Source organism: Anopheles arabiensis, chromosome 2 (genome assembly GCF_016920715.1).
Source record: "Anopheles arabiensis isolate DONGOLA chromosome 2, AaraD3, whole genome shotgun sequence".
Taxonomy (NCBI): domain Eukaryota; kingdom Metazoa; phylum Arthropoda; class Insecta; order Diptera; family Culicidae; genus Anopheles; species Anopheles arabiensis.
The window spans coordinates 79,001,716-79,026,927 of NC_053517.1; the positions used below are offsets into that span (position 1 = coordinate 79,001,716).

General features: G+C 45.8%; 5 protein-coding genes across 9 annotated transcripts in view; 3 read left to right on the plus strand and 2 right to left on the minus strand.

Moving 5' to 3' along the window:
* Positions 1–2,795: 2,795 nt before the first annotated feature.
* Positions 2,796–4,748, plus strand: LOC120896222 (bifunctional coenzyme A synthase). Its single transcript, XM_040300191.1, has 2 exons — positions 2,796–3,673; positions 3,747–4,748. The coding sequence occupies exons 1-2, from the start codon at positions 2,951–2,953 to the stop codon at positions 4,587–4,589; spliced, it is 1,566 nt and encodes a 521-aa protein (XP_040156125.1). The 5' UTR covers positions 2,796–2,950; the 3' UTR covers positions 4,590–4,748.
* On the minus strand, positions 4,632–5,787 carry LOC120896223 (non-structural maintenance of chromosomes element 1 homolog). Its single transcript, XM_040300192.1, has 3 exons — positions 5,494–5,787; positions 4,934–5,421; positions 4,632–4,856 (listed from the first exon to the last, which is right to left on the minus strand). The coding sequence occupies exons 1-3, from the start codon at positions 5,609–5,611 to the stop codon at positions 4,743–4,745; spliced, it is 720 nt and encodes a 239-aa protein (XP_040156126.1). The 5' UTR covers positions 5,612–5,787; the 3' UTR covers positions 4,632–4,742.
* A 1,923-nt stretch (positions 5,788–7,710) lies between these two features.
* On the plus strand, positions 7,711–9,110 carry LOC120896542 (thioredoxin-like protein 1). Its single transcript, XM_040300732.1, has 3 exons — positions 7,711–8,174; positions 8,249–8,359; positions 8,429–9,110. The coding sequence occupies exons 1-3, from the start codon at positions 7,923–7,925 to the stop codon at positions 8,924–8,926; spliced, it is 861 nt and encodes a 286-aa protein (XP_040156666.1). The 5' UTR covers positions 7,711–7,922; the 3' UTR covers positions 8,927–9,110.
* Positions 9,111–9,863: 753 nt separating this feature from the next.
* On the minus strand, positions 9,864–13,501 carry LOC120897236 (potassium/sodium hyperpolarization-activated cyclic nucleotide-gated channel 2-like). Of its 2 annotated transcripts, none has more exons than XM_040301935.1 (10): positions 13,173–13,499; positions 12,893–13,042; positions 12,692–12,825; positions 12,457–12,623; positions 12,038–12,371; positions 11,773–11,966; positions 11,538–11,687; positions 11,161–11,454; positions 11,038–11,086; positions 9,864–10,566 (listed from the first exon to the last, which is right to left on the minus strand). In XM_040301935.1, the coding sequence occupies exons 1-10, from the start codon at positions 13,391–13,393 to the stop codon at positions 10,373–10,375; spliced, it is 1,887 nt and encodes a 628-aa protein (XP_040157869.1). In that variant the 5' UTR covers positions 13,394–13,499; the 3' UTR covers positions 9,864–10,372. The 2 variants fall into 2 exon arrangements, with proteins under 2 accessions (XP_040157869.1, XP_040157868.1); XM_040301934.1 differs by lacking the exon at positions 9,864–10,566 and adding an exon at positions 10,639–10,871 and having other exon boundaries at positions 13,173–13,501.
* A 6,119-nt stretch (positions 13,502–19,620) lies between these two features.
* The window catches only part of LOC120894939 (diuretic hormone receptor-like), a 29,693-nt gene continuing 24,101 nt past the window's right edge, over positions 19,621–25,212 (plus strand). For 3 of the 4 annotated variants that reach the window (XM_040297841.1, XM_040297842.1, XM_040297844.1), the window contains exon 1: positions 19,621–20,162. The gene's annotated coding sequence lies outside the window, so the exon portion shown is untranslated. The remainder of the gene's footprint in view (positions 20,163–25,212) is intronic. The other variant, XM_040297845.1, reaches the window with a different exon arrangement.

The window sequence follows — 25,212 nt, forward strand, 5'->3', positions numbered from 1 at the left end:
CTGGCTATTACTACTGTTGGTTTAGCATATTACTAAGTGGGTAATCTAATTCTAAACAACTTTGCAGATTTAGAATATCATCTGGATTGCCCTCCAGAACCAGGATCGTCTAGTACTCAGGAAGTACTATGCCATTGCAATAATAATTTAGTTTATTATTAGGCTGGGCAGGATAAGACCAACATTCTTTTAAGTGGTGGGCACTGGTTATCCGCAGTATCCAATTCCAGTTCCAATTGATATTCTAAAAGCAATTCCAATTTCAAAGCAAATCTAAAACCGATTCCGGAATTGAATGTAGAACCGATTCCAAAATCGATAAATGGGCCGTTGCTGGAATTGAGCCTGGGGACGATACCCGCAACCATCCTGAACCCGTTTTTGAATCGAATCTGCAATAGAATCTGCAGTTATTGAAAACTACCGAAATGCGCAAAATAATCAATGCAAGCTTGACTGCGGGAAAGAAGACAAACAGAGAACGCATAGCAACTTATCGCTAAATGTGCAGCGTGGGCAAAGATCGAGGAACGCACCCGAATTTTGGCTAAAACGTTTCAACTGTTCCAGAACTTGCCTAAAAACACTAAAAGCGCAGCATAGGCATATAATGACCAACACCTCACTCCGATACAATTTATAAATTGAACCTTTAATTGGGACAAAAGCACATCCCATAGCCCAATGTAAAGCTTCTAAACTACAACGTTTAAAGTAAGGGAAACCCCTTTTGGGTTTCTATGACCGCCTGGACGATCTAGTGTCGAAAAGTCCGCATAGAACATAGTGTTATTCTACCTCGATACATGTCAGCGAGACATTGACCTACCGCGATGATACACGATGTACAGTTGTACGATCATCACATTACATGGCGACCGTATCCAAAATCAAACGTACTAGATGGCGACCGTAACTATCATCGAACATACTACACGTTTACAATGGAAAGCGTACCACTGCGGTCGTAGCAGTAATAGAATGCAATGTTACTACAAACAATGTTAAGTAAACAAAAATAATCAACGTTTACATATTACTCATGTGTACAACGAATAAACAAAAACAAAAATGGTAAACTCTCCCTCTGCAGAATGCACATGCCCCAATATATACGTTACATAATTCATGGATGACGCCTAACATGAGATAATCCATTCATCAAGCTCTCACTACTGTGAGAAGTTTTATTCTCTCCTATTAGGTTCTCTTAGCTCCTCTCACCTATCGGACGCTTATCACATGCTGTTATAATACGAGAGGAAAGATGACGAACGGAGAGTGTATCCTTTCTCTCACTCCTTCCGCTTCCTTTGAGGGATGCTGCGACCAATCGAAACGCTACTAGCGTGGACTAAAATGCAAAGTATCGTACCAGGAGCTCATCCAAATCAGGAGGCAGTTCTATCGATCGTTCGAATCGATCCCGTTTATCGATTTGTCTCGCTCTCACTAATGTGAGAGGATGCATAGCTCCTCTCACCTATCGGACGCTTATCACATGCTCTTATCATACGAGAGGAAAGATGACGACCGCAGTGTGTATCCTTTCTCTCACTCCTTCCGCCACCTTTGAAGGATGCTGCGACCAATCGAAGCGTTACTAGAGTGTACCAAAAATCCAAATCTGGTACCAGGAGAGCATCCAAATCAGGAGGCAGTTCTATCGATCCTTAGAATCGATCCCGTTTATCTATTTGTCTCGCTCTCACTAGTGTGAGAAGATTTATAGACTACTCTCACCTATAAGGCGCTTATCACATGCTCTTATCATGTGAATGAGAGGAAAGGTAACGACCGAAGTGTGTATCCTTCCTCTCACTCCTTTGAGGGATGCTGCGACCAATCGAAACGCTACTAGCGTGGACTAAAATTCAAAGTATCGTACCAGGAGCTCATCCAAATCAGGAGGCAGTTCTATCGATCTTTCTAATCGATCTTGTTTATCCGTTTGTCACGCTCTCACTAGTGTGAGAGGATATATAGCTCCTCTCACCTATAGGGCGCTTATCACATGCTCTTATCATACGAGAGGAAAGATGACGACCGGAGTGTGTATCCTTCCTCTCACTCCTTCCGCTACCTTTGAGGGATGCTACGACGAAATGAAACGCTACCATTGTTCTTTCTGGCTTCCCATTTGTTGTCATGTCTCAAACTTGTAAAGCGGATGAGAAACATTGCATAGTATGATAATTTTTACATTACCGTTGAATTACAAGGTTTTTCATCAACCTATTCTCTAAAAATGTATCTAGATCCCGAATAGACTCCAGACTAATTTGGAGCCAGCCGGCATTACTGATCACTAATTATTTCAGCTGCGTTTGAAAATTAGCGTTGTTTGGGGCTTGTCGTCCAAGCTAGGTAAGCTTGAGAACTAAAGCCTCTACATTCAGTTAGGTTGTCTTCCTATACCGAAGCACAAGTTAAGGTTTCAAAATGGCATAGTGGCATGCATGGTGGCAAGCCAGGCAAATCGCTCAAGTCCCGATTTTTCTAAAAGTAGTATTGAGTGACTGGGAGTTGCTGATAGGCTTAATAATATACCCACTGGCCTTTAAACATCTACAAGACGAAGGCGGCTTCTACTTGGATAAACAGAGGTTGATTTATAATCCTTCAATATTTTTAGCTTCACATTCTTTTTATGAGGGTGAAAGAACATTACACTGAATTGAATTTCACTATCGCATGCACTATATTTCAAAAATGAAAAACGGCGAAAAATATCGTTCAAATTCAAACCGATTGTCATCCACGCGACCATCATCAGCCACAGATACATCGCTCTAGTACTCCGCGTGTTGTTGTTTTCTCTGCTCCCTGTCACAACAATGTACCAAATCAGCTAATTTCGTGTCTGTTTGCCAAAAATCCTCTTATCGCATCGAGGATTAATGAAAGAAAAGTCCCCCGGAACGGATAGCACACCAGTGACGTCGGTAAAATGCCCTCCCGAACCGGTATCCTTACGGCGGTCCATCTGGCCAACATAGCGAAAACGCTTTCCGCTACCCGGCCCTATGCCCTCAGCACGCTCTACCTGCAGTTCCATCCGCAGGTGGCCGCGAACGTAAGTTGTCCCCGGGCGCTCGGTCGCTTTGTGGCAAGTGTGTACCAATCGTCCGTAACGTGGCTCGGGTCCGAGGTGGACCTACGCATTGTGACCGGATCGCTGCGACCGAACGGGGCCAGCTTCGAGTCGTTTGCTAACCGTGCACGGCCCACGACGGCCGATTATCTCTTTTACGATTACGCACTGAGTTCGTCCGGGGCCGGCGGTGAACGATGTCTTGCCGAACGGTATCCGGGTGTGAAGGTGGTGGAGCTGGATACACTCCCCGTGGATCGGGTCAGTCTCCCACCGGACCTGGACAAACAGCTGCAAACGTACCGCAATGTGGTACTCGGTGGTACGTTCGATCGGATTCACGCCGGTCATAAGGTGCTGCTTACGCAGGCGGTTTTGCTTGCGACGGAACGGGTGGTCGTTGGCGTTACGGACGGTGGAATGATTAAGAGTAAAAAGCTGCACGAACTCATACTGCCAGCCGCCCACCGGATAGAGCATGTGAAGGAGTTCCTGGAGGATGTCGATCCGTTTCTGCGGTACGAAGTGGTGCCCATACTCGATCCCTTCGGTCCAACGGCCACCGATCCAGACATGGATGTAAGTTGTTGAAGCAATTGGACTACAACAATTGTAACTGGACTATTTCTTCTCATTCTCCTCCGCCCCTCAGCTTATCGTTGTCAGCACTGAGACGGCTCGCGGCGGCGCCAAAGTGAACGAGCTGCGCGCCCAGAACGGACTGAATCAGCTCGAAGTGCACACCATCGAGCTGCTGGACGACGAGAGCACCGTCGAGGATAAGGAGGACAAAATCAGCTCCAGCAACCAGCGGATGGATCTGCTCGGGACGCGACTACGGCCACGGCGACCCGCCCCGGCCCACATTCCCCCGAAACCGTACATTATCGGCATGATCGGAGGCATTGCGGCCGGTAAGAGCAAAATGCTCGAACGGTTCCGTGAGCTTGGCGCCGGTGTGGTGGACTGCGATAAGATCGGCCACCAGCTGTACGAACCGGGCGAGGAGTGTTACGAGCAGGTGGTGGCCACCTTCGGTCGGGAAATTCTTGCCCCGGACGGGAAGATCAATCGCCGAGCGCTCGGTGCCATCGTGTTCGCCGACCGGGCCAAGCTGGACCGGCTGAACGAGATTATGTGGAAAGCGATCGCGAAGCGCGCGAACGAGGAAATTCGCACGCTGCACGAGCAGCACGGCAAGCAGGTGGTGGTGATGGAGGCCGCAGTAATGCTGCAAGCCGGATGGCACAAAAACTGCCACGAGGTGTGGTCGTGCATCGTGCCACGAGAGGAAGCGATCCGGCGGTTGATGGAGCGCAATCAGTTCGAAGAGCGCGAGGCGGTACGGCGTGTCGATGCGCAACCATCGTCCAACGAGGAGATGGTGCAGCATTCGGACATCGTCTTCTGCACGCTGTGGAGCTACGAGTACTCGCAGCAGCAGGCCGAGAGGGCCTGGTCCATTCTGCAGCAGGAAATGAAACTGAAGCTTTAAAAGCACTCTCAAGCACAAACTGATCGATTGAACGTACCAAGCTTGTGTTAACACGTTTGCTTTATAGTATATACAGTGCAGGATTCGAAATTCTTTGTAAATGGGTTTTATGGGATAAGAATGCGTTAATAAACTAAATTCCAGTGAGTACAGCTACAACGGGACGCTCCACAGTGTTTTGCATGCGGGACAGTTGGTCAACCGCCGTAGGTACTTCTTCATGCAGTCCTTGTGCAGAATCTGAGGGCAGGAAGCACATTTGACACCCTTGGGTGGAGAAAAAAGAAAGAACGGAATGTACAGGATAACGGAAGATTTGAAAAACGGAGCATTAAAAAACTCACATAGAATATTGTCACATTGCACAAGCAGCAGCGCGTCACAACGTCGGCATAGTTCCTGGTGATGTACTTTTCAAACTCCACCACCGCCTTCGGCCCCAGATAGCACTTATCGTTCAGCGTGAGAAAGTAGCCCAGCTGCTCCCACTCCTGGAGCAACTGTTCGGCCCGCGTCTTTGCCAACGGTTTCATCCCTTCGCTCGCAGTATCGTTGGTCAGATTGAGGCACGCGATCAGGGCCAGCGTGTGATCCTCGCTAAGCGCTAGCTCACGCAGCAGCACCCGGAAGAAGTGTAGCTCCGGTGCGGTGAACACGTTCTGCTGCAAATCGATCGGCGACTCCTGCAGACTGACGAACACGTAAAAGTCCATATCGGTGGGATCGTAGTGGACGAGCGCAATCTTCTGATCGAAGCGATAGATCCGCTCGTTGATGGCCTCTATCACGCTGGCCAGATCGGCTTCGCTTGGAATGCTGTGGCTGTCGTCGTCTGCAAAGTGAGATTATTGTGATGAAACATCGCGGTTCCAACGCGATCGAACCGGTACACGCCGGTACTTACGCTGGGCGCAGATGGCCACGTACATATTGAAGGCCTGGCTCGTACTCAGCGTGCCATGGTTAGAGCACGCCTGCAGAAACGCTCGATGCACATTCGTGTAGGACACGTTTTCGGACATGGTTTAAATTAGTATTCAAAAACAACACTTCCACAAGCGGACGCCAGCAACCAGCACCGGGATTCGTCTTTGCCGCTCTTTCCGAAACTGAAATGCCCACAACCAGTGTGGCCAGATTATTTTGGCGGTTTTCGGTAGGCGCATCAACATTTTATCGGTAATTTTCGGTAGGTTAAAACTCGAAACTTAAAAGAACTAAAAGCGAAAGAAGTGTTAACCGGGATGCGGAGGGGGGGGGGGGTTAATGCGCAAAATAAAAGTTCCTGAGTTTCATAGTTCAATGATTACAAAATTTGAGATTTTTTCCTTCAAACCCTAGATATATAAATACATCGATATTTCTGGTCACTTTGCCCACAGGTCAAAGCGAGCTTTTTGGCGGCCACCGTCGCAAAACCGTCGCAAAACGTCACAACCGACGTCACAAGTACATGAAGCGCCGTTTATCCGGGTACCTTTTATCCGGCTTTCCGTTTATCCGTGCTGTTGAGAAATGACAGTTCAATACAAAAGTGGCATTGGGTTATGAGGAGGATATTTGAAAAAGCGGTTATGAGAGCACATTGTCAAAACAAAAAACACTATAATTCATGGCAAATTTAAAAAATTCTCTTTCGAAAAATATGAAGTTAATAAAAACTGGGATATTTTTATCAAAAAATAAGAATTTTTTTCAAAAAATAACCAGGAATTGGTGATAAAATATATCATTTGACTCATTATCCGTGTTATTCGCTTATCCGGGCGAAGCCAACCCAATTGACATTTTCGAGCAAAACGAGAACGCAACCATTAAAATTTAATCAATTAGTTTAACGATTAATTTCTTTTTACCCTACTAGCAAAGAGAATGAAAAAGTGTGCGTCTTTTATAAATAATGTGTGTGGTTTGAAGCAAGATTGTGTGAAGCTATGAATTGAAATGTGGGTATCAACACCAACGACCATTACTCAAATCTCACTTGCTTCAGTGCTGGTGGTTTCCGTTGGAGTTTAGTATTTAAACAATCGTATCGCCGTTCTAGTTCTAGCGATGCATAACTTCAATGCGAAACCATACAACAGTACAGAGGAAATGAGAAAGCTCTCCTCCAAGCGATGAAGCTCAGCTGGTTGGCTATCCCACAAACAGATGGTGCCACCAGCTTTTTGCTATTTTTAGAATGCATGAGCCGTTTGCCGTCTGCTAAACGAAGTCTTTCCATATTCCGTTTAGGTAAAGAACTTGAGTCGTTTAGAAGCCGTTTAGTGGACGTTTAGTGGATTTGTGGCACTTGGGTTGTCTGTCGGGTAAGCTTTAACCGCCGACAGCGAGATTCAAATTCAAAATCAAATGATTTTCTTTGACGAGCAATTCTCGGAATCCCCACAACTGACGTTTTCTACTTATTATGAACATTAAATTTTAACGGATAAAATTTTGAATGCAAAACGCATGTAGCATTTCTCAAGTGCCAGGCAAACAAACGTGCATCAGCGCGATAAGGGCGGTGGCAACGCTGATCGGATGCTATTTTATCGGACCAGATTTATATGGGATTTGACGAATGACAAACGCATAAAATCGCGTGCGAAAAGCGTTGTCACCGTCCTAAGGTCCGTGTCTGTGCTCCATCGGATACGATTTTATCGGAAGACCTGTCAAAATTTTATATGAGATTTGACAGATAACGTCGGACGTGCGATTTCGTCGTACGACGGAATCAAACATTTTTGATTTCGTCGGACGCCGCATCCGATTTCATCTGTCAAACTAAATGTGTGGTATTTTGTAGGAACAATCTCAACTTAATTTTTCATAATCGATTTATTATTAAAATCATCCAAATAATCGCAATATTATAGGAAAAAGCGTTTGACAGCGATAAAATCGCATGCGATGGAGCACAGACACGGGCCTAAGTAACAAATGAGGATAACGATCCTTGAAACAGCATCCCAATCGCCACATATTAAACGACTGAAAAATCAAATATCTGTGATTTTCGGTAGGATAAATGGAAAATCGGTAGTTTTAGGGCGGTCATCTGTGAATCGGTAGGCATATAAAAAATCGGAAGGAATACAGATAAATCGATATTTCTGGTCACTCTGCACACAAGAGCGCTGTCAAAGCAGCGAGCAAAATACCGAAAAATCATCGTCATCGTCGTCGCGCTTTGTTGCCGAAGCCCAAAAAACAGACCAAACCGTTCCGCCGGGGGTTGTGCCGTAATTCTGCCTACAGTTTCGTGAATATTGCATCCATCGTTTGAACGGGAAACTCCACGACCTACTGCAGTTGCATCTGTGCCGAATTGTAGCTACAGAAATGGCGGTAAAAGCCATCAACGACGAGGGACACTTCCAGGCCGAGCTGTCGGCCGCTGGTGGTAAGCTGGTGGTGGTCGATTTCACAGCGACCTGGTGCGGCCCGTGCCGCAACATTGCACCGCTGTTCGAGCAGCTACCGACCAAGTACCCGAAAGCCGTGTTCCTTAAGGTGGACGTAGACAAATGTGCCGAAACAGCCGCCACGCAGGGTGTTTCCGCGATGCCAACCTTCATCTTCTACCGTGCCAGGGTAAACAGTGCGGGAATCCGCCGGTGTCCCATGAGGCTGATTCGCTCATGTTTTGCTTTCCTTTCCTTTTGCAGACAAAGATCGACCGACTACAGGGTGCAGATATTAACGGGCTAGAGGCAAAGATACAGAAACACTACGCGACCAGCGCAGACGAGTCCGGCGAGGACTATGGGCAGGGAATGGTATGGTCCTTGCGATTCGTTGTCCAAGCTAAGACCTACTAAATTACCCATTCTTTTCGCCATTTGCAGCTCGATCTGAACACCTTCATCCAGAAGAACCAGTGCGAGTGCCTAAACGAGGCGGACGACCATCCGTGGACGAATGCGCTCACCTCGTCCGGCGGCCACCTGGCGTCCGACTGTGACGAGCAGCTGATCATCTCGATCACGTTCAATCAGGTGGTGAAGCTGCACTCGCTGAAAATCAAGGCGCCGCCAACGCACGGGCCCAAGCACGTGAAGCTGTTCATCAACCAGCCGCGCACGCTCGACTTCGACATGGCCGACTCGTACGTGTCGGTGCAGGACCTGGAGATCGACCCGAAGGACCTGGAGACGGGCAACCCGACCAAGCTGCGGTTCGTCAAGTTCCAGAACGTGCAGAACATACAGCTGTTCGTGAAGGACAATCAGTCGGGCGGCGAGACGACGATCATTGACCATCTGGCCTTCATCGGGCAGCCGATCGCGACGACGAAGATGGACGATTTCCAGCGCGTGGCCGGCAAGAAGGGCGAAAGTCACTGAGTTCCCGGGGGCAGACAGCGAAATGGGTGGCGCTCGCTCGTTCGATCGACGGGCGCAGATGTTGAGCAACGGATGGTGGTATCGATCGTCAGCAAAAACGTTGACGACAGACTTGTTTGCAATCCCTTTTTTCTCATGAATCGGAAGTATGATTTAATAATAAAAAAACAATAACACAAATCTACCTTTCTTTTGTTTCTTCAATACGTACATCGTAATGAGTTGCACGGAAGGGATGATTCATCTACATTACTCGGAACAGTTTCAATTTTAGCCTGTCATGACCAGCCAAATCCATTACCTAGTTGTACAAAACATCAAAGATACACTAAAAATGACCCAAGCGAAGATAACCAGAACTCGTTCTACGCAACAACGCAACCTTCCCCCATCGTGACAATGAAAACGACCCCTATTGTCAATCATCTTCAGTATGACGGCCAAGTGTTATCTGATTTTCATCTCTGAAGTGTATTTTGTGTCCGCAAGCGTGTGTCCTTTTGCATCGAGTCCACGAATATAATTATTAAATAATGAAAGATTCTTATCGTTAATGTTCAGTTCAGTTCTTCAGACGCGCGTATACAATATGCACCAATTGAAGTGCTCGAGATGTTTTTAACCCAAAATCAATCCCTCACTTACATTACGGTGCCCCGCCATCCATTCAATGGCTCATAATTTCATTTCACATCCACTTAGAAGGCTTTCTGCGTGCGTGCCAAATGCGCACGGGAAATCAAATCCGCATCACAAACGCAATGCTTTCAATTAATAATTACCTCCACTCATATTGCTTGATTCCCACTCAAACTCATCGCTCTTGAGTAATATATTTCACCTCGACTTCAAACCTCTCATACCGGCTTCCGGCTCAGAGGGCTTCCGGCTCCGTTTGGATGTCGTAAAGAATGGAACAACACGTGGACCCAAAATGTATCTTCAACCTGCCGCGTGTTAACTGATTTATTGGGCTCCACCCACCCGAAGTCGTCGCTTCGCACATGCCGCTTCAAAGTGAAATATTTAATTAAATTCGTTTGCACCGTTGAAAGAAGGGCCTCGGGTGCCATCCTTGGGTGAAGCAGCCGGCGATCGTGTAGCGATTGCCACACTTAATATTAATAAATCGGAAAAGTGGCAACAAAAAGAGAGCGAGAGAGGAAAAATATCGCCACCAAACAACACAATACCGTTTCCCGTGGGGAAGGTGGGTGGGTGGAAATGTTGCTCTGGGGGGGAAATAATGTTACCATCGCTCGGTGCAAACAGAATCAAATCGACCCACCTCGGCACAGTTTCTCTCCAGTTCCGGAAATGATTGATTGTCGCCGGGGCCCGGATTGAGGTGGCAGTCGGAAGCGGCCCAGGTAAGCGGCTCCACGGTGGGATTTATTCATCCGGGCCGGGCAGGAAACGCACTGCGCACTCGGTCGTTCGTTGCTGCTAACGCTGGTGCGGCTTGGCACTGCTGGTGCCGGTGGTGGGTTGCATTCGCACCGTCTCGACATGTTCCAGCGCTTCCAGCACGCTGCCACGCTGCATTTGTTCCATCTGGTGCAGGTGTTCCGTTGCCAGGTCGATTAGATGCAGGCGCAGCGCTGGGTGCGGTTGCAGAAACCGTTCCAACCAGTCCCGGGCTGCGGTGCACAGGGGAAGAGAAGCGCATGCACATGGGACATGGGAGAGGCACCGTCGTGTGAGCGTGAAATGACACGAAAAGTATTTCAATCGCAATTGCCATTCCAAGTCGTTCTCGGACTCCCCTCCCTTCCCACACCCATCCCTGTCACAGTCCGCGTCTCCTCAGAAAAGGCGATGGAGCGATGTTTTATTTCCCAGGTGGTAACGCCGTTAGTGCTGATGGCGTGGAATTGGATTTTGTTTGCGTCCGTACTCGGGCAGGAAATTCGTACTGGCGTGGTGGTCGGTTCGTCTTGGTCGGCTGCATGCCGGATGCAGGCAAAAAAAAGGTTAATAAACTACTACCACAGGCGTGGAAAATGCAATCAGACACCAAGATGGATGGGGGAAAAGAATCATGAGGGGCATAGCTCGACATGGTTTACGCGAGACAATCGATAAGGCTCAAAATTGGAAAAAATACTCACACAAGATATAAAGCTGAGAGTTTTCCACCGCTACCATGTTGGGGAATTTCTGTAAAATGCAAACGAGCTACGTGTTATGTTATCAGTTATCATCGCGCATGCAAATCCCATCCCATCGCTTACCACCGTGTTCGCATCAAAGAGCAGCTGAAATTCTCCGAAATGCTCCCCATCCTCCAGGTGCAGCACCTTTTGCCAGCCGCTCGTGTACAGGGCGACCGTGCCGGACACGATGAACACCATGTGCCAGGCCCGCTCGTCACCGTTCCAGCGGGCAATAATATCGTTCCTCATGAATAGCTGGTACTGCATGCCGAGTGCCAACGCCATCAGCTGCTGGTCGGTAAACACGGCCCGAAACAGGGGACAGCCCCGTAGCAGCGGTCCCACCAGCTGCATGCGCATCTCTCCGTAAAGCTGTGGACAGAGGGACAGAGACGAAAGCGATTCAAAGCGACACTGCCAAACTGCCAATGCACTGTCAGTTGTCCCAACATTACCTGCTCCCCCAGCACGGACCGGATCAGCGACCAGCGGCTGTAGATCTTCGGATGGCGGAAGTCGTAGAAGCTCAAGATTTGCTGCTGCAGCGCGGCCGGCAGCTGCTCGTGGCGCATGTAGTTGCTCAGCTCGTACCGATACTCGTGATACTGGGGATACGGATGGAGGAACAGTCTCCAATTACCATACTGCCAACAATAACAGCCTCAAGACGAAGAGACTGTTGCTGCTTACCTTGCTGGCGCTGGAAAACAGAATGCGTATGAAAATAAGCAACTCCGCTAGCAGGTAAATCTTGAGGATGTAGCCACTGATGGTGTAGGCCAGGGACATCAGCATATCGTCGTAGGTCATGGACTCGCTGAAGTCGTGCGTGATGTGTGCCACGGTGTACAGCGTGCGGTAGGAGCATTCCATGTAGCGAACCACTGGAAGTAATGAAAAAAGCACCTCAGAATTAAATACTAGTCCACGAGCAGCCAACAAGAAGCAGCCTCACAAGACGTTTGATTCCAGAACGAAATTTTCATCGTCCAGGAGCGCTGATCGATCTGGGCTGGATCAGTTCCTTGCGCTAACCGGAGCACCAGAAACATTAGACACGTGCTCCAATGGAACACCGTCAGCACGGTGGCCAGGATGGCGATGAACTTGATCACCTTGCGCCGCAGCCCGAACCACTCACAAAGGCCGCGGATGTAGCGCAGGAACGTCCGGAAGCGGAAGATCTTCATCACCGACAGCAAACTCCACAGATCCCACAGGCAGCCGGCATGGAAGTTGAGCCGATGCAGACAGTACACCAGCGAGTTGTCGAACGTTGTGGTGGGAATCTGAGGGAACAACAACAACGAAAATCAGGTCAAAAGTGATAAGTTGTCCCCCAGCATGATAGAAGCCATAATGTTGATGACATACGAGCCTCGTCAACAGTGGATCCGGTGCCGAGGTGATGACATCGATCCAGAACCAAAAGCGCAGGTAACGCTTCCGGACGCCGCTCATGTTCAGATCGACACGCTGCGATTGGCGGTCGTACGTCCCGGTGTACAGGTTTATCACCACATCAACCAGGCAAATGAAATCTGTAAAGGCAAATGAAACCGCACTGCACTGCAAAAGAGCAGGAAATAGAGCCATTGACACGCCTTACCCGCGCCCAACAGCACCATATGAAACGCGGTAAAGGGATAGTAGTCCTCGATCCGGTACAGAAACGTTATGTCGTACGGTATCAGCAGGAAGACGCTCGCGAACGTTACTATCATCAGACAGTTCCAGATGAAGCTGTAACGATGGGGCAGTGTGAGTGCCGCTCCAATAGGCCGGCCCGTTCATTAGCCGCCATACCTACCGGAAATAGCTCAGCGGATGTATCGTGCCCGGGTAGTAGGTAAGCTGGCGTGACATTTCGCGCTTGATTGCCGTATCGCTGCGAAAGGCGAGCCTCGCGATGGGGCTGTGATGATCGATCAGGCATAGCCGGTGCCACCAGCGAGCGAGCCTGCGAGTTGAAAGCGACGCCAATTAGACGTGACAAATTAATAACGAACGGTAGTGCCATCCATCTCGCCGAGTGTTGCCGCTGGGACTTTAATGTTTTACATTCCCGTGTTCCCCGTGTTTGTGCTTACCTGCGTGGTACGGTGTTGGCGGATATTAGCAGCTTCACCAGGTCCACATCATAGCTGACGGAGCAGCGGTGCGATGGAAAGTTCCGATTGCCTTTTTCACCACCATTACCGGCAACCATTTCCTCTAGGGGTTGTTCTGATGGTGCGTGGGTTATGCCGGGGTTTGGAAGGCTGCTCTGACGTTGCTTGTGCTGCTGCTGCTGAGTTGGGATTTTGCTCATTTTTAATTCACCGGCAAACGGAACGGTCTCCCCAAGGAAAGGTTATGAAGTTATTAAAAGCCGAACAATTTTGATTTTTTTTGTCTTTTGCACTCCATATAGCCTACTCTGATGGTTGACTTTCTAGAGGGAGAGTTGGTTGGAGCATGAAACAACAAGCTTAAAGATCGGGCGTTTGGTGTCTCAGGGAGCCATCATTTGAGTTGTTTGATTAGTTTAATCTTTTGATATCATTGTTAAATCGATTGATTAATTACAATAGCTTGAATCATCTTGAAACCCGTCATTAACACAAAAGGCAACCGCGATTACAGCTGGTATCATTAGCACCGAAACATCAGGAGATTTAGTACCGCAAACCCCCGAAAGCTTTCCATTTTTGTGATCCTAATTCAATTAAAGTGTTGCCGCGAGCACTGGAAAGCGCCCAAGATTCGCGAATCGCTTTCCGGGAAAGGTGGGACTGCCTTGGAGCGTAGGATATTTCCCTCCCCTTCCTCACACGACCCAACAGCCCAACAGTTGGCACAAAAAAACCACAGCAAGGAAAACACTCCCAGAAACTCCGGTCCTACCAGAAAGGTTAATTAGCCTCCACCTTCGCCTCTGGGTTGTGATTTTCATTAGTCAATTTTTGCCAGCCTCTGCTATCTGTGTCTGTGAGCCTTTGATCCTTGCCCGGCTGTGGAGTATCGAGCGGAAATGAGCAGGGTAAAGCTCAGCCCTTAAAGTAAAATGCCTTTCGGTGGTCCGGAGGGGGAGAGGCACGAGGAAACACCATCTCGTCGGTGCATTATGCTTGCTGGTGAAATTTTAATGAAACTGGTGCGAAACATCTCGTCACCTTGCCTAATGGGGAAGCAAGCGAAAGGGCTGGGAAGTTGGTTCGGTGGTGAGTTGTGTTCTCATACTCCTAAGCCGGCCCGAAGTGTTGTTGAAAAGGCACGTGCGATGATTTTGCTTTTATATTTTCGCAGAATTTTCGCAACATTTCGAAACCGGCGGCGAAAAGGTTCGGTGGACGGTGAAGCGATATGGAATCGAACGGTGTGCATTGGGTCGTACTTACTGTATTGAATGGATGTCTTTCTGGAGTCCTTTAGCTGGAAATGCAAATATGTTAGAGTGCGATTTATTGCGAAATGGATGAGCAGACTCTTTACATATATACTGTTGAATGTTACAAAGATATGAACGATCCTGAAAATAAAAAGGGAATATGCAAATAGAAAGTGATAAACTCTTGTATGTGCAAATAATAAACGCATAAAATAAGACTCATAAATTAAGCGTAAAAGTTAATCCGGAAAATTTACCGTGTCAAGCCAAAAAAGGAACTTCAAACGAGTCCAGAATATTGTTTAAAATTCATCTTACAAACTTAAATCGTTTTCAAAATGTTTATCACATCGGGTTTGTATTTTTAAGCTTAAAACAGACAGAAATCACAACACTTCCCCTCCGGCTGAACGAAAGTTCAACAGTTGCAAAAACATTGCCGGATCATTGTGCCAGGATGGCGCCCGGTTCACCAAAGCTCGTTCACCTTACTATCCCATCGACCATCAACAATCTATTAGCAGAGCGAAAACAATTTTGCCAGCCCTTCTCCTTCCGCCCAAAAAGCACCGACCTTTCCCGGCTGCCCGCTCCCAAAACCTCCCACCGGAGTAGCTATTAACACCGTTCACCATACACAAGCAACAGGGGAGCTGGGCGAGGTTCAGTCCTGGTTCATTGTGTCTACTCTATCCGACCGAATCAACCGAATCTCATTTCCGTTCCGATGTAACCCGGTGGGTGCGTATGGAAAGCACATTTTCCCTTCCAACGCACTAGTGGTGGTGGTGGTGGTGGTGGTGATGTTAGTGAGCGTTCCAGGTATGCACATGGTTGGACGGGGAAAATCTATCCAGTGTGCCGAAGCATTGCAACCACAATAGCCTCGCCTGTTGGGTTTTGGGGCTTCGGGTTTGGGTGAGGAAATAGGCACGGGAAGCCTGTGAAGTGGTATGTGCCATCAACTGAAAGCATGCCACAGCAAACCTCAGCGTGTTGGCTTCAGTGCTTAGGTCCCTGGAGCCGAGTGCACGGCAGTTGACACAGGTGGATACAGGTGAAAACGGGCGAGGAGTTGGAGGGCTTTTAAAAATAAACTTATGTTTTATTATGCCGGGCAATCTATCGGGTAGGCTGGCAACAGTGGCATACGTTCAGTTTAGTTCAGTTGGCAGTCAATGTTGATGCGGCGTACTAGAAACAGTGCAGTGTTTCTGCACATGTGGCTCGTTTGATTCTTATTTCTAAATTTACAGTAGGGGAAGGTAGGTAAAGACGGACACTGTGGGTAAGATGGACACTTCTCATAAATGCATGAAAAAGGTAATTTTCGAGTAATTCAACAATGTAGAATCCAAACTGAAGGTAAAACAACACATTTGAGAACATTTTTGGCATAATATATATATATATATATGATGGTTAAATCCACGAACAAAACAAATTTACAATCATGTGCACCCTTGTGGATCTAATTTGACTACTGCCGATCTTAAGCTCTACAACTTGTATTGTTTATATTTCCGGAAGTTTTATTTCATGATAGGGTTGTCGTGATCATTAATGAAAAAACTGGCGAAAGAACGAGGATAAAAGCAATACAAAATATTGTTTTCTGGTGGTTTAAACATTCTGACATCAAAGCGGGAAAGACGGACACCTTGTTGTAGGGAAAGATGGACACCGAATTTATTGATTTTTTTTACATCTTATATCAATTGGTGATGAATATATTTCTTCAAATACCTTAAATAAGGGTATTCCGATGCTATAAATCAATCAGTAACTAGAAAAAGTATTGAAATAAGCGAGAAATGAAACACCGGTCAAAATAGTAGCCATTCGTTATGCTATTACTTGCTCGATGCTGATGAGGCGCTTCACGAAATCCAATATCTTGTCACGACTTGGACAACTTTAAGCAATAAAAAGATGAGGCATTTATACGACATTGTTCAGGAATAGATGAGAAATTCTATTGGATTACAAAAATCAAATGTTGAATTTTGACATGGTGGAAAATGGATTAAACTATTAACAAGTCCCTCATGAATACTGGGGTCGTGGACTTTTTGCGGAGTAATTTCCTAAATGGAAGTTCTAGACTGTTGTTCTGTAAGCTGGAGCCACGTCAGCTGTAAGTGCGCGATATGTCAATAATGCTTTAGATGCTGCATTCTACGATAAATTACAAGCGCCGCTTACAATTTCTAAATTCATGGCTGAATGAATCGCCGTTGCAATAGACCAAGAATTGGTTTATAAACGTACCAGGACGTGGAAAGCGATAGAATTTGTTAAAATATTGTAAAACTCTTCACTTTCTAACCTTTTCTACAGGTGTCCATCTTACCCTTCATGGTGTCCATCTTTCCCACATCAGGTGTCCGTCTTACCCGAACTTTTCAAAACTGCACGAAAAAAATCATGTTTTTCATTCATGAAAAAAACGCAAAAATCGATGGAAATTTAAAAGTTTAACACATTTTCTGATAAAACATGAGTGTAAGATAATGTATGCGCATTTTCATGGTCGTTGCACTTATATATCCCTAGATTTTTACCATTTCCCTCAACGTGTCCGTCTTTACCTCTTTACCTATATATTGCAAGCTGAATAAAAGAGCAAACTAGATCAAATGTAACTTTAATAGTCTGCTTATTCATACAATTTCAACAGCTTCAATCATTAAGAGCAAGTTGAATGATCTTTGAGCAAGTTTGAGTGGATACACAACAAATCGCGTAACAGATTAATGCACTGATCGGAGATCAGTGCAGATTAATGTATAAGAATTCGGAGATCCAAGATTTGAGAGATTCGGAATCCAAAGCGTAGAGTAGAGACACCATTTAACGTTAAAATATTAAAGTACTGATTGGAAAAATGTGTACAATAAGCGACCTAATACGATGCATATTCGTTATAGTTATAGAGTTATGGAGTGACGATTGACGAAACCTATCCGCTTATCCGCTTTATCCGCTTTACTGATTCTGGTAATGAACTACAATAATAACCTTTCTTCTGAAAAATGATATGGAAGTCCCTATGGACCTTCTTTTGCCACCTGTTGCGAACGCAACTTGTCGGCTCCTCGACAACCGTAAATACCGTTTGAATAACGACGCGATTGTACTTGTGCTATTTTAAAATTCGTTTATTCACAAAACTACAAGCTTTAAAAACGCGGTATTCCTTGCACGGTATAAAACGTAGAGAGCTAACGTGACCTACGCGCGTTCCTCTTATAACTGCTGCGATCATTGCCCTTTTCCCCGATCTTCGAGAATGTCGACTGTCACTTTGGCGCTCAAGATTTGTTTACCTAATTCGTATAATCACGCGGTTCGTCGGCACGGTTACAAATGTAACTCCACCATTTGCTATCTTTAACAAGCGCTTTTACGATCGCAAACAAAAGCACATCTGTGTTACGGAACATATTTATTTCTAACTTTGGTAAAGAAACTTAAATATTACGTAAGTAGTGCAGCTCATGTATTTTTATAGCACAACAGAATCTTGTCATTTTTTTATTCAAATAAAAGCAAGTCCAGCAATCAAGCAATCTCAAAGCTTGATTATATTTTAGTAGTTTTATATAAACAAAGATAACTTCCACCAAATTTTGCAATCATTTTCTTACAATCATTTTCTGATGCAATAATAATAATAATAAATAAATAAACAAACTTTTAGAAAAAAAACATTACCAATCAATCAATCAATTAATTAAAAAAGAAAATTACAGAAAGAGGCAATTCTATAACATTATGATAGTATTGGATTTTCCCATTTTTAAAATATGTTTTGTATAACGCAACAGAAGTCTCTCTAGTCCTGCTGAATCCATGAGCTTATCATTTATATTGTTATATTTATTTTTATATTGCAATAAATAATTTTTCTTCAACTTCTTATTCTATTCGGTGTAACGATCTACGCGATCATTTAGGTTTTCGAGATTGATCAAGACCACGGGAGACGGTCCATATGGGGATCGAAACCACGACGAGTACCACGGAAAAGCCCCTTTCCTTGGACTGTTCCTCTAGACTTAAACAAGAATAATAATTAAAACGCAAATCAATAAAAATCAAGAAACATTCAAACATATGTTTAGTATTACTTAGTTGTACATTTGAGGAACCAATAAACAAATAAATAAAACTATTTGAAACATCAAAACCAAATCAAAACATAAAATTGAGATGAGTAATATGGTCTATTTAGTTCTCCCTTATCCAAAGATCAGTGGTTGTATTTGGCTTTATACACAATTTACCTCACACTTTAGCACCACTGCTCGCTGCTCTTTATTACAGGTTGCCACTCATTTTGTGGCCCCCAATGTGGCTTCCCACGACTAACCATTCATGAATCGTACTCTCCATGACTAACCCGGTGGTTAGATCGTACTCTCCACCATCATACCCAAACGAAAAGGCAGGTGGCAGAGAGAAAGGGAAAGGGCCGCCGCTCTCGATTTCTTATCAGGATGAACAACCGGGCGCCAGTGTCGTTAGCGCAATGATGGAAGCAATAGATACACTCCCACCGCTTCTGTCAAAACTTCTAAAGCAACGATATTGCACCGCACAACGTGTGTGTGTGTGTGTGTGTGTGAGAGAGAGAAAGAGATAGAGAGAGAGAGAGAGAGAGAGAGAGAGAAAGAGAAAGGGACGGATGGTCAATGATCGAATTCATTTGAAAGTGGGCAATGAGCCAACAACCCACATACACACTTGGAGGGCAATGCGGTGGGCGTTAAATGTTGATCTTTTCCCATTCCCAGCAACGAAACACACAAGCATACACACACAAACACACAGTCCCGATGGTTATCAGTATGCTGGAATCATCGCCACCGTCACTCATCGTTTGGTAGCGAAGATGTAACATTATGATAGTCAATGCCCGTACCTTTGCGCCCTTTGATGCGTCTCCTCATGCTGCCCCGGTCAATGATGCTGCTTATCTCCTTTACTCTTTTCTCACTGCCCACACATACACACGAAGTGCGTTGCGTGAGAAAGGCTGCACGGTTGTGGGTCCCGAGAAGCCGGTCATCGTGACGGAATCTGTTGTAACCTCACCCTCCGGCGGGAGAGCGTACTAACGGACCTGTCGAGAGTGACGACCAGTGTCGGAGAGTGCGATGTGCCGTTATCAGTGCTGAGAGGCTTTGGGGAGGGGACCGATCCAGTCGGGAGTCTGGCTCGACAGGCCATCCTGTCCATTCCATTCCATTCGATCGATGTCAGTGACGGTTAAACGGGTGTGCCAGTAAGGCGCGCGCAAGTTCGGTCCGTCCCGCGGCCCTTGTCCTTGATCCGCAACCGGGAAAAGTAAACATTCGTCAACACTTTCGCGAGCACATGTGAACGTGTCACAGGAAAGGGAAGCAAGGCCAGCAGCGGGATCGCTCTCCGATTCGGCGCTAATTCGGTGTGGGCGTGCTGACGTCGCGGCCGCAATCCCCAGCCCCCCCGGCTGATCCGATTGTGTAACGCGCCTGTGATGGGCCGGGTCGGGCGGAAGAGGTCGATTTCGGTTTGTTTACGTACGCGGGCAGCGGCATGCTGCCAGTTCGTTAAGTGATCGTGTGCTCAGTGTTGTGAATGGTGGCAAACCTGTGTGCCAAGCGGCCAAGAGCGATACACAGCTTAAGATGCGTTTTAAAACGTCTCGAAAGTGGAAATAGTTGTAAGTGAAAGGGGTGAAGTGCACTTCGATTTAGATAAGACCGTAAACAAATGGGCAAACACTTGCACATCGCGGGTGCATCGAACGACACGTTGCTGTGCTCAAAAAAAAAAAAAGAAACTATAAACTGCACGCTGTTCGATTGCCCGACGTTGATATGTAAATCTAGAGCGGGTTTTGATTACACCAGCACGGTGCTGTTGTGTTGTGTGGGGGGCTAAAAGACAGAAGCGAACTAAATAACAACATCAATCGTGTGGCCTCTTACGGCGTAAGAAGGGGAATGCACAGCACACAATGTGCTGCATCGGTTGCATGGGAACAAACAAAAACGTGTAAAGCAAATTTGTTTGCAGATTGGAATTAATTCTAGCCAAATGTTGTCGATTCTACGCAACATAACGGGGTTTATTCTTCTTTCGTCAAACAATATCTCTATATAATCCTGCCACTAAAACACGCACGCAATAGTGCAGCGACCGGAAATTGGACGACACCGTTGCGCCACGCTTCTAACGCGCGCTTAAACACGTTCGCCAAACAGCGCACTGGACCGTTTGGCGCTATCTCGCTACATACGCTAGGTCTACAAGCAGATCTGTGTATCAGTGTCAGCATCATCAGGGTTGTTTTTTTTTGTTGGAGAAGAGAAGCATTCACTCGTTTCGTGAGGTAAGCGACGAACCACCGACTGATAGCGATCTGATATCGTGAAGGCAACAGGGGGTGCTGATATTTTGATTGGATTTTCGACACAACTCACGTGCATCCTGTCGCGAAAGAGGCATCTTGTTTGTAGCTAACATTGTGTTTGTGCGTGTGTGTGTATTGGGAGATCTCGTTTGACACGCTGTTGTGATAATAAAGCCAGTAAAGCCTTGACGTGGTGACGGTTTAAAGAAGCTTTCTCGCATACGTGAAATTGGTACGCTTTTCCCTCCCGAAAAAAATGCAATAAACATAGTCCAAGTGAGCGATAGAGTCATTAAAGCTAATAAAAATACAATAAACTGTGCGACCATCATTACGCTTACGTGAACAGCTTTATGGGGCCTCTTGTTCGTAATCATCACCAACTTCTCCCCAGTGGTCGGCAGAAGAAAAAACCAACAAATATAAACACCTTAAACGACCCGACCCGATCGTAAATTGATCGTGTTGCGCGAGAACATCTCAACTTCTTGTTTCATTCATCATATGGTGGCCGTTGCGTTTGTGCGATAAAAGGCTTCCTAATTTCGCAAATTAATCAAAACGTCTCGTAAATGTCACGGTAAGCACACACACACACACAAGTCGGCCGCGGCTCATTTCCATTGGCAAGGCGGCCTCAGGATGGTAGTGGTTCGTTTGTTTTTTTGCTTGGTCTGTTGCTTCCTTCCAGGAGGTTGGGCCGTCAGCCGTTCCCTCGTACCCACGGTGGCAGCGTGGCGGAAAATGGCACAAGTTAAACTTCGCCCCACTGCCACAGCTCATTTATCATCGTTCGCTATCGACCTCGATCCGGGGCGGGAAGCGAACGTAGCGGGAAAGCCAACCGAGGGCAGCATTAGTCAATAGCGAAAGGATGAAAAGTCAAGTGCGGCGACACAGGCGACAGATGACGCACATTCAAAGGGCGGGAATTTGATGAAACGGAATTTTTGATGGATTTTTGTATGTCGAGTCGTTTATGGCGAACGACCGCATGAGGTCTGCCGTGCCGATCCATCGCTGCTCACGAGACGTTTCACTCTTTCTCTATCGCTGTGTGCTCGATAACTTTGTGCCATCGTTTCCGCAAATGACGCCATCGAGAAGCGCCGTTCGCCGTACAAACGGTCCATCGAAACATTGGCAAAAGTATGCTCATCTTCGCTATCGATTTTCACGCTTAGTTTAGCGAGATGATTCTCGACGTTCTTGCACTGGCGCGCGCGTCTCTCTAATGAACCCCAGTTTGTTGGGACGCGTTAAATTATGTCACCGGTTTCGGGGGGGGGGGGGGGGGGGACTTCCTGCGTAGTGTGTTGTGTACCCTTTGTTACCTTTACATTTCCCATAAAGGCGGCAGAGAAGCTAACAGAAGGTAACTTCTAGCACAAAAGGGAAGCTCGCTTCGAAAGCCAATGAGGTGCCCTCTTTATTGGATGATAGTGGGGGCTAGGGGTAAGAGAAAAGTTAAGTGTGTGTGTGCGAGTGTGTGACTTTTGCAACCCATTTCCTTTTTACAGGTGACAAGTTCCATTTGCGGATGGGTTTCACCGCCCTTTCCAGGTGGCAGAAGCTTGTCTGTCGATGTATAGATGAACGAGGTTCGGAAAATGAGATGCAAAAGTAGTGGAAAACAAAACTATTTCCCAACCAAAGAGCAAAGGGATGGTCGGGAAAGCTTTCAAGGGAAACTTTTCTTCAAACTTTTTTGAGTATATATTTGCTGACATGTTTTGAAGGGTTTTGTTTAGAGAAGAAAGTTGATAGAATTGATGTGAGATTGAAAAAGTTGCTTTATGCTCTTAAGAAATATAAGAAAAAAGCTCCAATAGTTCTTGTTCAAAGTTTTATTTACAAACCATTTTCTTGTACCGGAATACCACATAATAAACATTGACCTAACACAAGTGACGTCACGTAGAAAAAAAAAATACGACGACTCTTGAAGTTGATTGCCTTCGGTAGCTCCAAAGATGCCCAAGAATTGGGTGTGTCTACTGCGGTATTTGTTTAGGTCAACAAACTTAACAAAACCGCACCGGGCACCGGGCAAAAGTGTACTAAAAATAACCCACCCAAAGTATATTGGTAGGAAAACTGTAAAGGTAAATAAGCTGCATTATTAGTGAAATGATAAATCGATTATGAAATGCGATCATTTTCATTCGTCGCCCCGTCTGCCACGTGGAGGTGTATTTTTAGCGTGCTATTAAAGAAGATTATGTTTTCATATTTGAGCGTTCCCCGAGCGACTGCTCGGGGAGTGTTCTACAAAGTAAACGCGTGTAAAGATTGCTAACATTTTCACTACTTCAGGGATTGAGACTTGGAAGTAGAATCTTTCGTATAACCTAGGGAAACAGGTACTTTGAATATTGTTGAAATAGATTATTAATCCTATGCCGCAGATATGTCAATAATTAATGCGCTCAAGTTAATACATAAAATATTTTCTGTATTGATCTTGAAGTTCCCGATACTTTGAGTCATGCTTATATCATTGAAATACCTTGAGTCATCCGTAGAAATTAATGAAGGTTTGGTTCTCTTATTAGCAGCAGATAAGTAACTGATTTTACGACATTATCATTAAAGCAATGACGTTTTTCAACGACTCCATTTATGGCTCACGCTTGATTTGCAGCAATGACGCACTGCTTTGTTCAAAGTAGAGGAAAAAACTTTTTATAAAGACCCAGTTTGATTTGATCCTCTTCATCATTGAACTAATTATCGTAAGCACGCTGGCATGGAGACGCCACAGCAACGGCGAATACAGTTCCCACGATTTTTTGGTCGTATCCCATAGATTTTTGGTTCGTTCGTATAATTTATTGGTATTTTCCGATTGGATATCAATACAATTGGACTATGGGAACCAACCAATAAAACCCTGTAATGACATTTTTTTATCCCACCAGGCTAGACATTACTTACAGGGTTTCCCACGATTTATTGGTGGGTTCCCATTAATTTATTTTTTCGTGCGTTTCCGTTAATTTTTGGTCTAATTGTATTGATATCCAATCGGAAAATACCAATAAATTATGGGATCGAACCAACAATCTATAGGATACGACCAAAATCGTTCATATAAAGTGCTTTTAATTTTATTTTCTGTTGCATATCAAACTGCACAATATCTTTATAGTGCACACCAGTTTTATGAGTGTGTGTGTGCGTAGGTATTAAGCGCTTCATAAAATGCAATCCCTCCGACGCCAGGGCAGTGCGGTGCTGTACATTTACTGATGCGTCCCACTCAAACGCGCGCCCATGATACATTGTAGGTCATGGGAAGTGGGGGTTGTAAAGCTAATTGTTTGCGATATAGGTTGTTAGAGTGTTTAAATGTGTTATAACGTCAATTAATTTGTTTGAAGATTGCTTTACAGTGAAAATAAATTGGATCAAATAGCCTAAAAGTGCTAGGAACTATTAACAAAAAAGGGCTCATTGCAATCGAGCAGTAAATGATGAAGACTGATGGGAGTGTTTCAATCAACTGCAGCTCGTGTTCCATCCAATTGCCTACAATCGACGAGAGTTCGCCAAACATTTGTGTGTACATCTGTTGTGCAAATAAATGCATCCCTGCACGCTGCACTAGAGACAGAGCCTGTGTTGCATTCAAAAAATCAAAAGCAAAAACAACTCATCGACACTATCGATGGCATCGTGATTTCCGACTGCCACTCATCATTTGCTCACACAGGCACACACACCGCCCGTACGACACTTCCCCACACTGCCAGGATCACTTTTCGGGGAATCAATCGAAATCACACAACACGTAAACAAATATGAGCACACACACACACTTGCATACACACAGACTCAGATGCAATCGCGGTGCATCTCGATCACGCTCGAATCAAAAAGCGCCGAGGGTTCCGACCGGGTTGCAATAATTGCAGCACACCGGCACACACTCATCCGTAACACGTAAACAACGTGGCCGCACTCGATTGGCCTTGGCTTCTGCTTTCGCTTCTCTCTCTCTCTCGTTCGTGCTCTCCACCACACTACATTAAATTGCAACCCCCCTTTATCGTTGGCATTTTGCAATGACTCGGTGTTGATAGATGCTAGAAATCGGATCGGACTTTACACCCGACGGATGCGAAGGAAGGAAAGAGGAAAAAGTAGGGAAAAAAAAGAAAACAACTCGCAAACGTCCCAAACGTACATCTCCAAGGAAACTACAGTGGTTCAGTGCTCTTCTTCTCTCGTTTTTCTCCTCTCATCTGTGTCCAGCATGGCAAAGTCGTAGCTAAGTGTTGTAAGGATGGTTGTTTACCATACTGCTTGCAGTAGTTCCCGGAAGGCAGATGCGCTGTGGAAATGGTTTCATATT